The sequence below is a fragment of the Bidens hawaiensis genome, unplaced genomic scaffold, assembly GCF_021521415.1.
Source record: "Bidens hawaiensis isolate Kalapana, Puna unplaced genomic scaffold, B.hawaiensis_p1.1 tig00010814_1, whole genome shotgun sequence".
NCBI classification, from domain to species: domain Eukaryota; kingdom Viridiplantae; phylum Streptophyta; class Magnoliopsida; order Asterales; family Asteraceae; genus Bidens; species Bidens hawaiensis.
In genome coordinates this window covers 784,804-799,161 of record NW_027491834.1, presented here as the reverse complement: position 1 = coordinate 799,161, position 14,358 = coordinate 784,804, and the positions used below count along the sequence as shown (strand labels likewise).

General features: G+C 34.8%; 1 protein-coding gene across 1 annotated transcript; it reads right to left on the bottom strand.

Annotated features, from left to right (window-relative positions):
* Positions 1-10,649: 10,649 nt before the first annotated feature.
* LOC143536560 (serine carboxypeptidase-like 13) lies at positions 10,650-14,121 on the bottom strand. The gene is made up of 14 exons (XM_077030522.1): positions 13,970-14,121; positions 13,702-13,847; positions 13,545-13,618; positions 13,320-13,442; positions 13,055-13,157; positions 12,930-12,967; positions 12,725-12,826; positions 12,542-12,628; positions 12,380-12,451; positions 12,212-12,283; positions 11,857-12,005; positions 11,632-11,745; positions 11,409-11,463; positions 10,650-10,748 (listed from the first exon to the last, which is right to left on the bottom strand). The coding sequence occupies exons 1-14, from the start codon at positions 14,119-14,121 to the stop codon at positions 10,650-10,652; spliced, it is 1,386 nt and encodes a 461-aa protein (XP_076886637.1).
* Positions 14,122-14,358: the final 237 nt, after the last annotated feature.

Genomic DNA, 14,358 nt, shown 5'->3' with positions numbered 1-14,358 from the left:
AGAGGAAGCCAACTACTGGGAAATAGGTTAACATCTTGGCAATGCAAGAAACAGGTTACCGTATCCACCTCCCACCGCCGAAGCTAAGTACATCACCGCATCCAGCTGCTACTCTCAAGTGATTTGGACCCGGCATCAGCTGATGGATTACGGTTTGAATTTCTTTAACACCCCGATCAAGTGTGATAACGAGGCTGCGGTTTGTATTGTGAAAAACCCGGTCGGGCACTCGAAGACAAAACACATTGACATCCGAATGCATTTCATTCGTGATTGTTTTGATCATAAACTTGTCAATATCCAAAGGGTCCATTCAGATAACAACTTTGCCGATCTTTTTACAAAAGCGTTTGATCGTCCCCGATTTCTATATCTTGTAGAATCGCTTGGCATGATTTCATTTGAGTAAAGTCTATACTTTTTTTTAAAATTGTAAATATTTTTAAAATATGTAACAATTTTAGAGGAAGAAAATGAGTTAACTTTTACTCACCAAAAAGATTTTAAGTTTATTTTTTTAAAAAAAGCAAGATCATGTCATTTGACTTAGAAAGATTTTTATGCTCTTTTAAGAAAATCTAAAAATATTCCAAAAGATATTTTCCCGCTTAGAGGGAGTTGAATATTTTAAAACTTTAAAAAAATCATGAGAAATTGATTCGAACATTGAAAATGATAGCAGATTGTTTTTGATGATCCTAGCGCATGAAAAAAGTATATCAAAAACCAACAACATCATCGCTTGATGTGTAGCTAGGCTTGAAAAACGAGTAACTGTCATGTGATATCAACTTAAATATCAGCTTATGCTAGTGGCTACACATTCATGAAGCGGTTGCATGACTCCACAAAAGTCATATCAATGAGAGCAAAAATATTATTAGTTAGTCATACACGAGCCTATTAGTGATTGATTACAATAAAATTAACTTTGCTTTGTTATGAATATTAAAAATCAATTGTTAAAGCAGATAAACTACAAATAGATTAAATGATTAATGCCAACAAATGTTGATAACTAACAAAAAAAAAGGGAATCTAGAACAACATAAGATGGGGCTGTAAGTCTGACAGCCATAATGTCGCACCCCAACATAAGGCGGAAATGCCAGGACTCGAACCGTTGGTTCTGAACTAATAAGATATTAAAATACAATTTAAATATGACAATATCTAATTATTTATTTATTTCAAAATTTCAATCAAGTACACAAAGCTTAACAAATTACCAAATAAAAATAGTATACTAATATCTTTTATTTCATTAACTAAGGTCTCTTTAAGTGTTTCTTCGTCTTAGCTTCAAGCAAATGATAACCTGCAAATGCATACAAAATAATATATATTTGTTAACACAAGGTTGAGTGAGAAAAAGTCTCCAGTTTTGACACTAATAATAATGTATAAGTAAAATGAGCAAAACTGATATTATGAGTATAAATCAATCAAACCATGAGCAAATAAAAGATGTCAGTTGACCATGCCTTTTGAACACGGGCTATGCCTACTATGACAAAACAATTGCAAATAAGGTTGTCGGTTGACCATTGCCTTGCGAATCGAGCTTTGGCTAGTAGGATGGCGTATGATCATACTTTAATGTGATTATTATGGACCTCTCCGAAGTAAACAATTATGCAATTAGCATTTAATTGACAACTCACAAAACTCACGGTATGCCTGTGCGAATTATATACAATATGTAAATACTGATAAGTATGCAAGTGTCCCTAAAATGTTTAAAACCTATAAAAAGTGGGGAATGACTTCTCACCTTGCTGATTAAGCAAATAAACCGAGAGATAGAATAAACAAGCAAAGTTAATGTGACCAGTTTTCTTATCCAAACATACCTGAAACTTATACAAAATAAAATAGAGTCAAAACCGAGAACATAGCCACTGGAATCAATCCAAAAGGATATCTAGAACTCCGGCTATGAGATTTTCAGTAAATAAGCGAGCTGGTACTGACCAAAATCTGAACAACGAGTCGGAAGTCAGGTTTCCATCAGTACACTCAAAATCCCAAGATAAAATATAAGTCTTTTGGACCGAAAGTCGGTTCCGACCAGAAGTGATAGAAATCGATTGGTTAACGTTGTTGACCAATATGCCCTTAAATGGGTCGGAGTCCAATTGAACCGTCAATTCCCTTCAATCATAGAAATTGATTGAGGTTTATTGATCATTGAACAATAATGAATAACTTTACAGAAGATATCTTACCCAGAAAGTGCTTAGATTGATGAGGAAACAGAGTCAAACACCTGGAAAATAACTAAGTCAACTTGAACACGAACAATCTTGAATAAAATAGCAAAGAACGAAGGGGAAAATGGGTGTTTTTTGAGGATTACGGCCGCTACAGTAGATATTAGGGTTTAGGGAAAAGGTTTGCAGATTAATAATGGTCTTGTTAATATAGAATTAGTAAACAAAGGCTAAGTTTGGACAAAAATCACGTTTAAGCAAGAGATCTTGTTTAAATGACGAAATCGAATGGAATAACGTCAAAATTCGTTCTTGAGGAATGGGCTAATGAATGTGGACATGTATCAAGTCTAGGAGAGTTTTCTTGGGGATTAAAACAAGCGATTTGGTAAAAAAAAAGCGATTTTGCAATAAAATACGAACTAGGACATAAAATAAACGATTTATTGCTGATCTAATGGTCAGGCCGCGCCCCGTGACCAACTAGGTGTTCCTGGTCACGTTACGCAGCGAGGGGTGATTGCTGACTACTTTTATTATGTCAATTTTGGTCCCCGAAGTTCCGAAAATTCATTTTTAGCCATTTTAAACAATTTTAAGAGTTTCTAAAGGCTATTTGGCATGATTGAAAGTCATGAAATTATAAATAAGTTAAGCCAAGTTAAATACCAATAATACAAGTTTTAAATAGTTTAAAAGATCCGAATTGCATTCCTTAATCAGGTTAAACATAAACGAATACAAATACGAAAAATCCGAGATGTTACACGTAAGTCCTAAACATCTTAAATGAAGGCATGTAAGTCCGACTTGCGTGGCGGGTAAGTCCCATGGCTCAACCTTTAATGTTTGAAATATTTGCAAAATTTTAAATATAATGAAAAGGCTTTGATCAATCATTAGGGGTCGGAGTCAATTTGAGGTGATCTGATGAACACAAATTATGCCCGAGGTATGATGGAGTCCGTAACATGTCAAATTTAATGGGGACCACACAAACATTGTGCTTAACTTATACCTTAACGTATCATAATGACATCAAAATACTTGTCAAGTTTTTAAAGTGGACTATATTTACAATCAACTTTGGGTTTTTGGCACAATAACATCAAAATGGAAATGCGATCTAGGACGTCGTAAAACAATATGATTCCATGTAGTGAACTATTTCGCAAATATATTATAACTTAGAGATTTTTCTAAATTAATATAATATTAATATCTTTACTCGTTTTACTTTTATCTTTATTTTCGTTTATTTGCTTTTATTTTATTTTGTTTTTAACTTAAAATTATTAACTTAGGTTATTTTCTTTTATTTCTATTTTATTTTATTTGTTTTTTATTTATCTCGTTTTTATTTATTTTAGTTTTAAATTCAATTTTTTCGAGCTTTTGTTTTAATTTATGGAATCTTAATATGTCGTATTTTAATTTTGAATCTAATTAGCAATAATTACTTATTTTTATTTTTTCTTTAAACTTATGTTATGTTTCTTTTACTTTTTACCTTTTAAAGGGATCCATCTTGCAAAATTGTTAACGCGTGGACCGACAAAATTGTTAACCTCTAGAATCAAATTTTCACTTTTATTCACTTTTAGTCCCGTCGCGAGCCGCCTTCATATTTTTGGGAAATGGGAAGCAAGACCAAGACAAGGGACTAAAAGTGAAAATTCGAATTCAGGAACCATTGCGCTACACGATGGAACCGGGAAGAAACCGAGGATGGGTGGTGTCGCGTTACGCGACCAACCAACCCATCACTCTATGGCGATACGCGACGAGGTTGAGATGATGTGTGCCCTACCATGTGTCGACACGTGGAGCTCGTGGCAGGTCACGTGTCAACACGTGGCATTGTCTGAACATGTTGAGTCATCGTATTACATGATGGCGGCCATAAAAGGTCATCGCGTTACGTAGTGGGCTGAGAAATTAGCCTATAAAAGGGGGGGGCTGATCGGCACATTCCCGTCTCACACCAAAAAACACATTCCACACACACACACATAACATCGTTTTACGTGTCGTGTCTCGAAGTGCGTGCCAAGCCCCAAGGTTCCGGTGGTGTAAAGCCCAGTATGCGATGTAGAGTAGAAGTGCTGCTTGTTCAAGCTTAGGTGTGTAAACTCCAAATACCCGTGTGAGGTAGGGGGGTTCCTCTTAAGTTATTATTTTATTATTATATTGTACGACTTAGACTATAGTCGGGGGTATAGCCCAAACCTTGATCATATTTATATTTACATAAGCTTTATACATGCAAAGGTTATAGTTAAAATAATATTTCTTTATAATTAAGAAACATAGACTTTTATATAATGAGGATATAGTCAAATTATAATTTCTTCACTAAGAAACATAAAGTTTTATATGCAAGGGATATGGTTAAATATTGTTTCTTCATAATTAAGAAACATAAGATTTTACATACAAAGGTTTAGTCACTTGACGTTTCTTATAGAAGAAGAAACCTATCATAGATGTTTCTTCATGAAGAAGAAACATAGCACATCATTGGTAAATATATAGAAAGACTACAAGTCTAAATATTTTATTCAAACAAATGATCTGTCAATGTTTAAAGCTATAAAAACCAGACTAAAGATGTGTAGCCAGATTAAGAGACGATCCGAATATTTATATAAACCTAGCTATTTTATTATAGGTTAATCATCATTCATTCACAAAGGTTTTCAGACGAGATCACCACGTCATTCAGAACAAACAATCACAGGTGAATATGTTAACCCTTTTATAATCAGTCATTAAGATAAACGGGTTGTTTATCTTAACAAGTCAGTTAAATGTTTATATAGGATTACGTGGTCCCAATTATATATAAGGTAGAAAATAAAAGCAACTCAGACCGAGTACACATGTGTCTGGATCCAAATATATCTTTCTAGTCTATCATGCAAGGCTGCGTAGCCGCAGACTAGCAGTCATAAACAAGTTCTTCAATGGGCATCAGTTTCCGGAGAACCTTAATTATGTGTATATGGAAAGTGGTACAAATCCCAGAAATAAGAGACGTTTTTGCTGAAATTGTTCAAGAAAACTATTATGTCAGTTGAAGATTTATTAAATGTTTTTAGAGTCAATGATTCACTAGCATATCGCTGACGTATTTTTTCCCCACATTTCAGTGAAACAGATTTAAATAGGTAGCAAAGAATTAGAGTCACTCATGGAGTTAGACGCTCGCTATATGGAGATGGTTCACCTTTTAACATTGTAAACATATTAAACAAGAATTTTTAAATCAAACACTCGGGTATTTATTACCCTAAAAGTTTTCAAAATAAATTAATAAATTGTTATAAACAATGTCTTCTGCTAAAATAAAACCGCAACTCCGATATATTTACAAAATATGTACCAACTATTGGTCACACGCCTAGGCACTAAGTCGGGGTGTGACATTGCCACAACTAATTGCGATAGGAGAATAAAATTCTTTGAAAAACTCTTTGCAGATTGACGATTAGGGAGACGATGGGTGGGAGACCTAGCTTGATCCGTGGTAGGAATTAGGGAATAAATTAGTTTTTGATTGATTTTTTATCAAATCTGCGTAGTTTTGATGGGTTTTCCATCTAATCTTAGACACGTTACAACACCGTATTCACTTTCCCTGTATATTTATTATTAAGCATATAACTAAGTTTCAACCTTTTGTGTTTCTCTATCTAATGACATTTTTTAACTTGAATATTTAACCATTAAGATTAGATTACACACACACACACACACACACACACATATATATATATATATATATATATATATATATATATATATATCAGACTTGGACAAAGAAAATTACTTAACTATGGACTTGAAATTTGAAACACATCTTAAAACAAATTAAAATACAATAAAAAGTTCAATCATGTAAGGCCCCGGTCCCGACAGCCCTACTTTAGGTGTTGGATTTACCCATAAACACAGTTCTAAACATCAGAGTTAATTAAAACTTTTGCACGGAACTATAAAAATCAATCATTTCTTACAAACCATAGAGTACTTGTCTTAAAACAACATAACAGTAATCTTAATCAATAAACATAAAACGACACATGATTCTTCTTTCTTCAGATACCAGTGTTCCCTAGGGATGGCAAAAATCCCCGAATCCGACGGGGAAACCCGAAAACCGGCTTATTTCGGGTCGGGTCGGGTTTTGTTTTTTCGGTTTCGGGTCGGGTTTCGGAGATTGTTTCGGGGAATGTTTCGGGTTCGGGTTCGGGTTCGGGTTCAGGTACCCCCGCCCCGACCCGCCCCGATATAATATATAAATATAAATATAAATAATATATATATATATATTAAAAACCTAAACCTACTGTATATGCAGGCGCAAAAGGAAAAGAGGCAAAGAGCTACCAATCGCCGTTTTACAAATTACAATCTGCTTAATTAGGTTAGCTGGTTAGGTCTCCGTCTCTCTTAGTCTTTAACTGTTATCGGAATATCGGCTGTCGGCTCAGCTGATAACCATTACCAATCGCCGTTTGCTTAACAAGGAAAGCCTAACAAGGAAAGTGACTGTCGACTGATTAGGCCGTCTGCACCACCGGACCACCCTCGCCGTCTGCACCACCGGACCACCCTCCTCCTCCTCGTTCTCATCCTACCACCTGTAAGATCCCTAATTCTCTTATTATTATTATTATTATTATTATTTCACCTGTAAGATCGTATATTCGTATTGAACTTATTGATTTCGGGTTTTCGGGTTTTCGGGTTTTCGGGTTCGGGGACGGGGCGGGTCGGGGGGTACAAAAAACCAAACGGGGAATCCCCGAATTAAACCCGACGGGTAATGGGGCGGGTACGGGGATGGTTTTTGGTTTCGGGTTCGGGTTCGGGTTAACCAAAATCCGCCCCAAACCCGCCCCGTTGCCATTCCTAGTGTTCCCTTGAATGTCACGTGCCCCTCCTCAAGCTACCTGTCTCATTCTACTCACCTGCGTGCATACTAAATTCCAGCTACGCTGAGTGAGTTCTAATTAATCATGCAACATACAATTCATTCATTTACTTACAAATACGCATCCGAAGATACGTATTATATACTTAACCTGTTCATCTTTCATTCAAACATACTTGCATACATACATTAATTCATTTTTTCATATTTCATACTTTCTTTGTTTATACTTTCATACTTACATATCTTTCATACTTTCATGCTTTAACTCATTTAGTTCATGCATACAATCTCTACGTTTTAAAGAGCATTTTGCCCTACATACCTAGGATATTATTAGGGTCTGGTGCCTTACGTACCTCAGATATTATTAGGGTCCGGTGCCCTACATACCTTGGATATTATTAGGGTCCAACGCCCTACATACCTCGGATATTATTAGGGTCCGGTGCCTTCATAACTCGGATATTATTAGGGCCGGTGCCCTTCTTCTCGTTCCATACAATCATACATACCTCGTCATACGACCATACATTCTTTACAAATCTTTTGTTATATAATGTATATATCCATGTACATAGTCTTAAATATTTCTATATCATTCAATGTACATTCACAGAATTCATATAACATATACTTACCACTTAAGGTAAGTGTATTAACTAACACATAGGAGTACGCACACAGCCACGAAAAACATAACAGAGAAAGGGGCTAGAAACTCACCTGAAGTCGGTTCCTCTCGGAGTTAATGGTAATACCTTTCTTAAATTGAGCGCGACTGACTGTTTAACAAGTTACATGTATCAATTATCTTGTTCTAACTATCTCAAACTTCTAAGTAAATGAAACCCTCAACGAATGGGGTCCTGGGCAGTTCCCCTGGCAGCGGGGTCTAGGGGCGGCAGCCCCAACCAGGGTTCTAATGGGCAGAGTCCCTGGCCGGGGTCGAGTTGCCAGGTTAGCTTGGAAAAAATTTATTTTCACTAATAAGCCTTTACCAAAAACTTCATCAGAAAATGCCATTTTTCTAGTGTTAAGCCGAGTTCAAACGAATCGCATCACTTAACGAACCATGGGGTTCTGGGCCAAATCACAAAAGTTGAGTCGGCTGGTTTCGAGTCAAGTAGAGTCTCTCGGCTCGGCTCGTTTCGATTCGAGTTGAGTCAGCCCGAACATCACTTGTTCATACAAACCCAAACAACTTTCTTACTACAAAGTTTACACTTTTCTTGCTTTACAATACTCGATTGCCTTAGCCATTGGATCTTACAATAAAATGGCATAAAAAATCTAACCTTTAATCTAAAACATACATTTCTAGGACTTGGTTTGGTTTGGATTTTGATCCTCACGTGAATCTAGTCGTGGTTCTTTGTCACACCCCAACCTAAGGCGGAAATGCCAGGGCGTGATCCGATTGTTTACCGCTTGAAGATACTATCATAATATAAATGTGACAATATCTATTTAATTATTTTATTCAATGAATACACACAATATCCAAATACAACAAAGCAATTCAAGTAAATAAATATAATAAGTTTAAATGATGTTTGTCTTCATTAAATCCTATGGTCATGTCTAAATATCCAACTTCATTCTTCAATTCACTAGATAACCTGCATATGCGTAGAAAATAGAGTTTGTCAACAACACATGTTGAGTGAGTTTATCACCAGTTTTGCATTAAAATAATGTTAATATAATAAATAAGAGAAATAAGCAAAACGTAATAAATGCGGTAATGAAATCAAACCATGAGCAAATAAGTTATCGATTAAACCATTGCCAAGCGAATCGGGCACCGGTAAATCAACCATGAGCAAATAATAATAAGACCGTTGCCAAGCGAATCGGGCGTTGGTCAATAATAAGAAAACCCAATACATGGGATATGCGGGACCTCTCCGAGGACGAATGCACACATAAACAAGTAAGCACATAACAAGTATATTTAATTAATCACACACAATTACACGTTTGTTATTTTTGTTATATATGTATAATATGATATACACATATGTCCCCAAAACGTTGTGAAAATTGAGTAAAATAAGAGAATGATAAAACTCACCTTAGATTAATGACAAACGAATACAAATATGAATAAGCGAGTCATCCACTATATGTCAAACGATGTAAAAAATTCAGAATATGAGATTTTAGGATATGATAATATAAGTAAAAACAAACTTGTTTCCGCTCGAATCAACCCAGATAGACATTTAGAATATAAGTTATGTTATATTTAAGATTTAAGCGAGCTAGTACTGACCAGAATCCGAACAGCGAGTCAGAAATCGGGTTTTGGGCAGTAGCCTTAAAATTTTGTTACGAGAATAAAAGTCTTCTGGACCGAACATTGAATCCGGCCATAAGTATGAGAAAACGTTAAGTCAAACTTGTTGACTGATTTGCCCTTTAACGAGTTTTAAACGAATTGGCCAGTCAACACCCTTCAACCGCCAAAATTGATTGAAGGTTATTGACTAGAGAATATGTAGGAACGATTCCCATGTTTACAACTTACCCGGAAAGTGAAAGGATCAACAGAAACGATGAGTCAAAGGTCCATACGCATGCAAAGTCAAACGAACAAACTTCTATCTTCAACAAATAAGCAAAACCCGAAGGGTTTAGGGATGGTCAGAGCATATGACGGCTGAGGAGGCTTCTCTATGGTTTGGTGTAAAGGTTTGTGGCAGAGATTATGATGTGTTTATATAAGAATAACAAAAACGAACCATATTTGAAAGATTTACTCGTTTAGAAAACCGAATAAGAGTTTAATGACCAAATCGATGAAATAAACGAAAACATTTCATGCTTGATCAGTAATCTAAGGGTATGGACTTGTATTTGAGTTAATATCCTTTTCTTGGACCTTAATTCACTCGATTTATGCCTAAAATAAACGATTCGGATGCTAAAAACGAAATACGCAAGAAAATAAGTTAAACCAAGTTTAATATCAATAAATACAAGTTTTAAATAATTCGAAAGATCCGACTTACATTGTCGAATCGGTTTAAACAAATACGAAAAATCCGAGATGTTACATTCTTGATGCTTAATGATGCTTGAACAAGAATTTCCTAGGTTATTTTGGATCTAGGATGAATATAAGATGAAGAGGGTTTGTGTTTGGTATGAGTGTGTGTTCAGAGGTAGGAGACAGAAGAAATGAGAATGTTTAGGGTTTTAGGGAGGTTTAGGAGTTTAAATACTCCAAGCCCATGGACCTTAGGCCCGTAACCATTCTCAAGTCCATACAAAATCCTAAGCATATTACTCAATCCATTTATTGCTTAATAAAATTAAATAACAACACACACGCATCAGTAACAAAACTTTCTTTTATTTATTATTCTTAAAATATGGATGTTACAAATCAATATAATTAAAAAGCCTGGTTTCAGTTCAAGAAGCAAGCTATCTCTATTTCTTTCATACCTATTTGGCATTCAAAGTGTGCGCATGTGCTTTATCTCCATTTATTCAATAATGTTTGAATCGATCCTTGAGGCAAGACATCTCTCAATCACATCCATTGTTTCTTTTGGTTTGTCCACAGGCACTAAATGTCCTGCGCCCTGCGGAAATCCCAATTTTAGAAAGACATGATTATAACATACATGGATGCAGAATAAAGGGAACATGAAGAAAACCAAAAACCCAAAATTCAATGCTGGATGTGCAATGGGGCGGATGTTTGGGTACATTACGAGTATTTAGGTAATATCGACCCAGTTTTTGAAAGTCGATCCCATACTCATTTACTGAATCAAAACTAAAAATGTTATGAATGGATCATTAGATTTTAACATTCCAAACTATGACTCATCCGCTGATAATAAACCATAGTGACAATGTGAATATGAAAGTCCAAACATAAACTTCAGTTGCTAGTAGACAAGTAACGTTGTATGGATGTAACTTTCATTTATCTAGTTTCATAATAAATTACAACATTCTAACTGAGATAAAAATCAGTCAATTGCCCATTAGGGGCATACTAAGTTACTTCTTCATGAGTTATATAAGATCGGTTTGGAGTAATGAAATTCCTAACATGTAATTCTTAATCACGTAAGATCATAAACTCTATGATCCATAGGTTGGGAGACATGTAAACGCGACGGATAATGATTAATATGCCAACAAATTAGTAACATGACCGTTATCGCAACTGAATCTAAGTAACTACATACAAAACACAAAATTCCGTATAAAAATAATGAACTAGTTCGTACTTTAACCGTAGCAAATGTCAATGAGAAATCATTTTGTGCATAAGTCATTTCATATCTGCAACACAAGGAAACAAGAAATTAATACACATAAATTAACTGATGCACCAGGTGTTGACATAATCCTCTTAATGTTATAAAAATTTTCTTGATGTTAAAATATATATTAAAATGACCACAAATTAAATTGAAAAACTGGGTTACTAAATGGTGCCAAAAGTCATACCCTCCAACTTGACCATCAATGAAGTATGGTTTCCATGATTCTTCAACTCTAACACCAAGAGAAGCTATCCACTGCTCCATACCAACATATGGGAATGTCATGTCATGGTCGCCACTGCAAGTTATATAAAAATGAAATTATTTTTAAGTGAAATTAGATTTGTGACAACTTAGATAGACAATGCTGGAGTGTAATCCTGCATCATATTATATCATGTTACATTACCTAAATATCAAAGCACGACAATTTTTGGTAGTAAGTTTTTTATGGTACGCAAAGCTACTAAAAATATCATAAGCGTAACAAAAGGTGTCCTTTTTTCCTTCTGCATAATGCATGGTTGTGTTCATCAACTCCCACGTTCCGATTGTACCCTAAACACAACAGAATATGGTTGAATACTAATATATAAGGTGAGATACGATACAAATAAAATTAACCTACTACAGTTTTGAACTAGAGTAATTACACTCTAGTTCAAAAGGTGTAAATTAATAATAAATACTCTATTGTTAACATAATTACTCTTTTATTTGTACATCTTTCATGTTAAAAGTTGTTTGTATTTGATCCAAATTACCTGAGAAATGTTCAAAGCCTGTTGCACGGTGACGCTGTTCGCCCAAATTCGTATGCCGTTAAAAGCTTCCTCCTATAAGGTGCAAAAATTTTGGCAATTTCGTTAGTTTTCGAATCATGCAAACGTACTTAATTATGCGAAAGAGATACATGTATAAAGAAAGAGTACTTGACATGGCATGGAATTTGATTCATCGCAGAACGGTTCCAATATGTTGTTCATACTAATTCGATCTGTGCACTGTAATTCAAAATTTAAGACAACATTGCATATCTGCACCAATGTTAACAAAGTGCACAAATTTTTATATAAAGAATTCAAAATACTCACTTGTTTGTAGCTTTGTAGACTTTGTGCACATAATGAGTTCGATGTATCAGTGTTGATATAATTACCGTGACAATTTTCTATGCCCAACTGCCATCAAAATAATAAAATAAATAAAGTACACTGCTATAAGTAAAAACTTTAAGCTGCTTGTAACTTGATTAGAGCATGAATTTCATGAAGTACCTTATAAATATCATCTGATATAAGTGCCATACGATGAGCGTATTTGAATCTTGAATTGAAGTCCATGAATTTATCAGTGAGAGGACTCCCAAGAATGTACCCCTATATGCATTAAAAAAAATTTAGTTAATCAGGTTTAGTGAATAGATAGTTTGCTTCCAACAATTTAATGGCATTTAAAAGTTTATATGGTTTGATCATTTACCTGAATATTTAGTCTCGGTTGGTCTCCACGTTCGTTGCCTGTAGATACAACAATGATCAGAACATGACACACATTTAATGTATCGTCTGATGAAATATTAAGGAAATCAAGTTATAAACTTATACCTTCATATACATTCATGGTGATGACAGGAGTGACAAGACCCATGTAAGATATCCCTCCCATGTAAAGTGGATTCTTCAAAAACTTAGGGTGGCCAATGAGAAACTATTTATCAAACAAAAGAAATATAATTAATAAAAGGAAAACGTACAAATCAAGGATCCAAAGTACGTACATATGTTCTTCACAAAAACAAAAAAAAGAGTTTTTCAAAGACAGGCAGCTTAATTAGGAAAGTTTTCTTCAAAAGCAATGTCATCAAAATACCTTTTTCACAAAATCATGAGCTTGGTCAGCCACAATACTATCGCTACTAACCCATGCACCTTTTGTTTTAGCATAGGAAAATCCAGTGCCGGCAGGAATATCCACAAATACGATACTAGCCATCTGCAACAACAACAACAACAACAACAATAATAATAATTAATTTATAACATAAAAATTAAGTCACTATGAATAATGGAAAATAAGAAGGTTATATATATCAACCTTTGTCCATGAGTATTGATTCGTTACTAAGGTGGCATTTGTGATGCCATTATCGACGTTAATGTTAAGTGGACCTACAATCATGACGCAACACGATCACAACGTTACTTTACTGTTTAAAATAAATAATCAAAGTTATAATTAACTAATTGCATACCCATTTCATATAAGAAAGCAAGCAAGGCAGAAGACCCAGGGCCACCCGGGATATAACATATAAGAGGGTCTTCTTCAGGATTGTTTTGTGACTCAACAAAATAATAGAACAACTGGACTTCTTCATTCTTCCCTACTCCAACATAACTTCGGTTCCATACGAAATACATACACGTTAATTAGAATATTAATATGCGAAACGGTTATATTGAGAGCAAGTTACGTGATTTGAGTAAAGTAAGATTGATGAATGTTAGGATAATACATACCCGGTTTCAAGTTTAAAAGGAAGATCACCAGAATATCCGGGGAGGTTTTTGACAATTGTTTGTGAATGTGATAAGGTTATGAAGTGGGATTGAAATGTTAGAAGAATAATAAAATGAGAGAGAAGCATCAAATTTTCTTGATTACACCTCATTGAGGTAATCAGCTCATTAAGGATATTGTTTAGGTTATGAATCGAAGGCAAGTTCTCATTGGTTTGTCGGATGATATATATAGAGGATCGATGTCCTTGGGCTTTCTTTAAGTTATACGCATTTATTAGGCACCTTCGTATTAAAAATATTGCCAAATGCATATTAATTAAATGTATACGTTTTCCATGTGTGGAAATTAATATATTGTGGCAAGTTATGTTGATACCAACAATATA

Excerpts from the sequence above, each read along its gene's own strand:
- LOC143536560 (XM_077030522.1), bottom strand. The coding sequence starts at position 14,121 with ATGAGGTGTAATCAAGAAAATTTGATGCTTCTCTCTCATTTTATTATT. Across the intron at positions 12,006-12,211 it reads AGGCTTTGAACATTTCTCAG|GGTACAATCGGAACGTGGGA; the intron begins GTAATTTGGATC and ends TGTTGTGTTTAG. Across the intron at positions 10,749-11,408 it reads TGACATTTGCTACGGTTAAA|GGCGCAGGACATTTAGTGCC; the intron begins GTACGAACTAGT and ends GGATTTCCGCAG.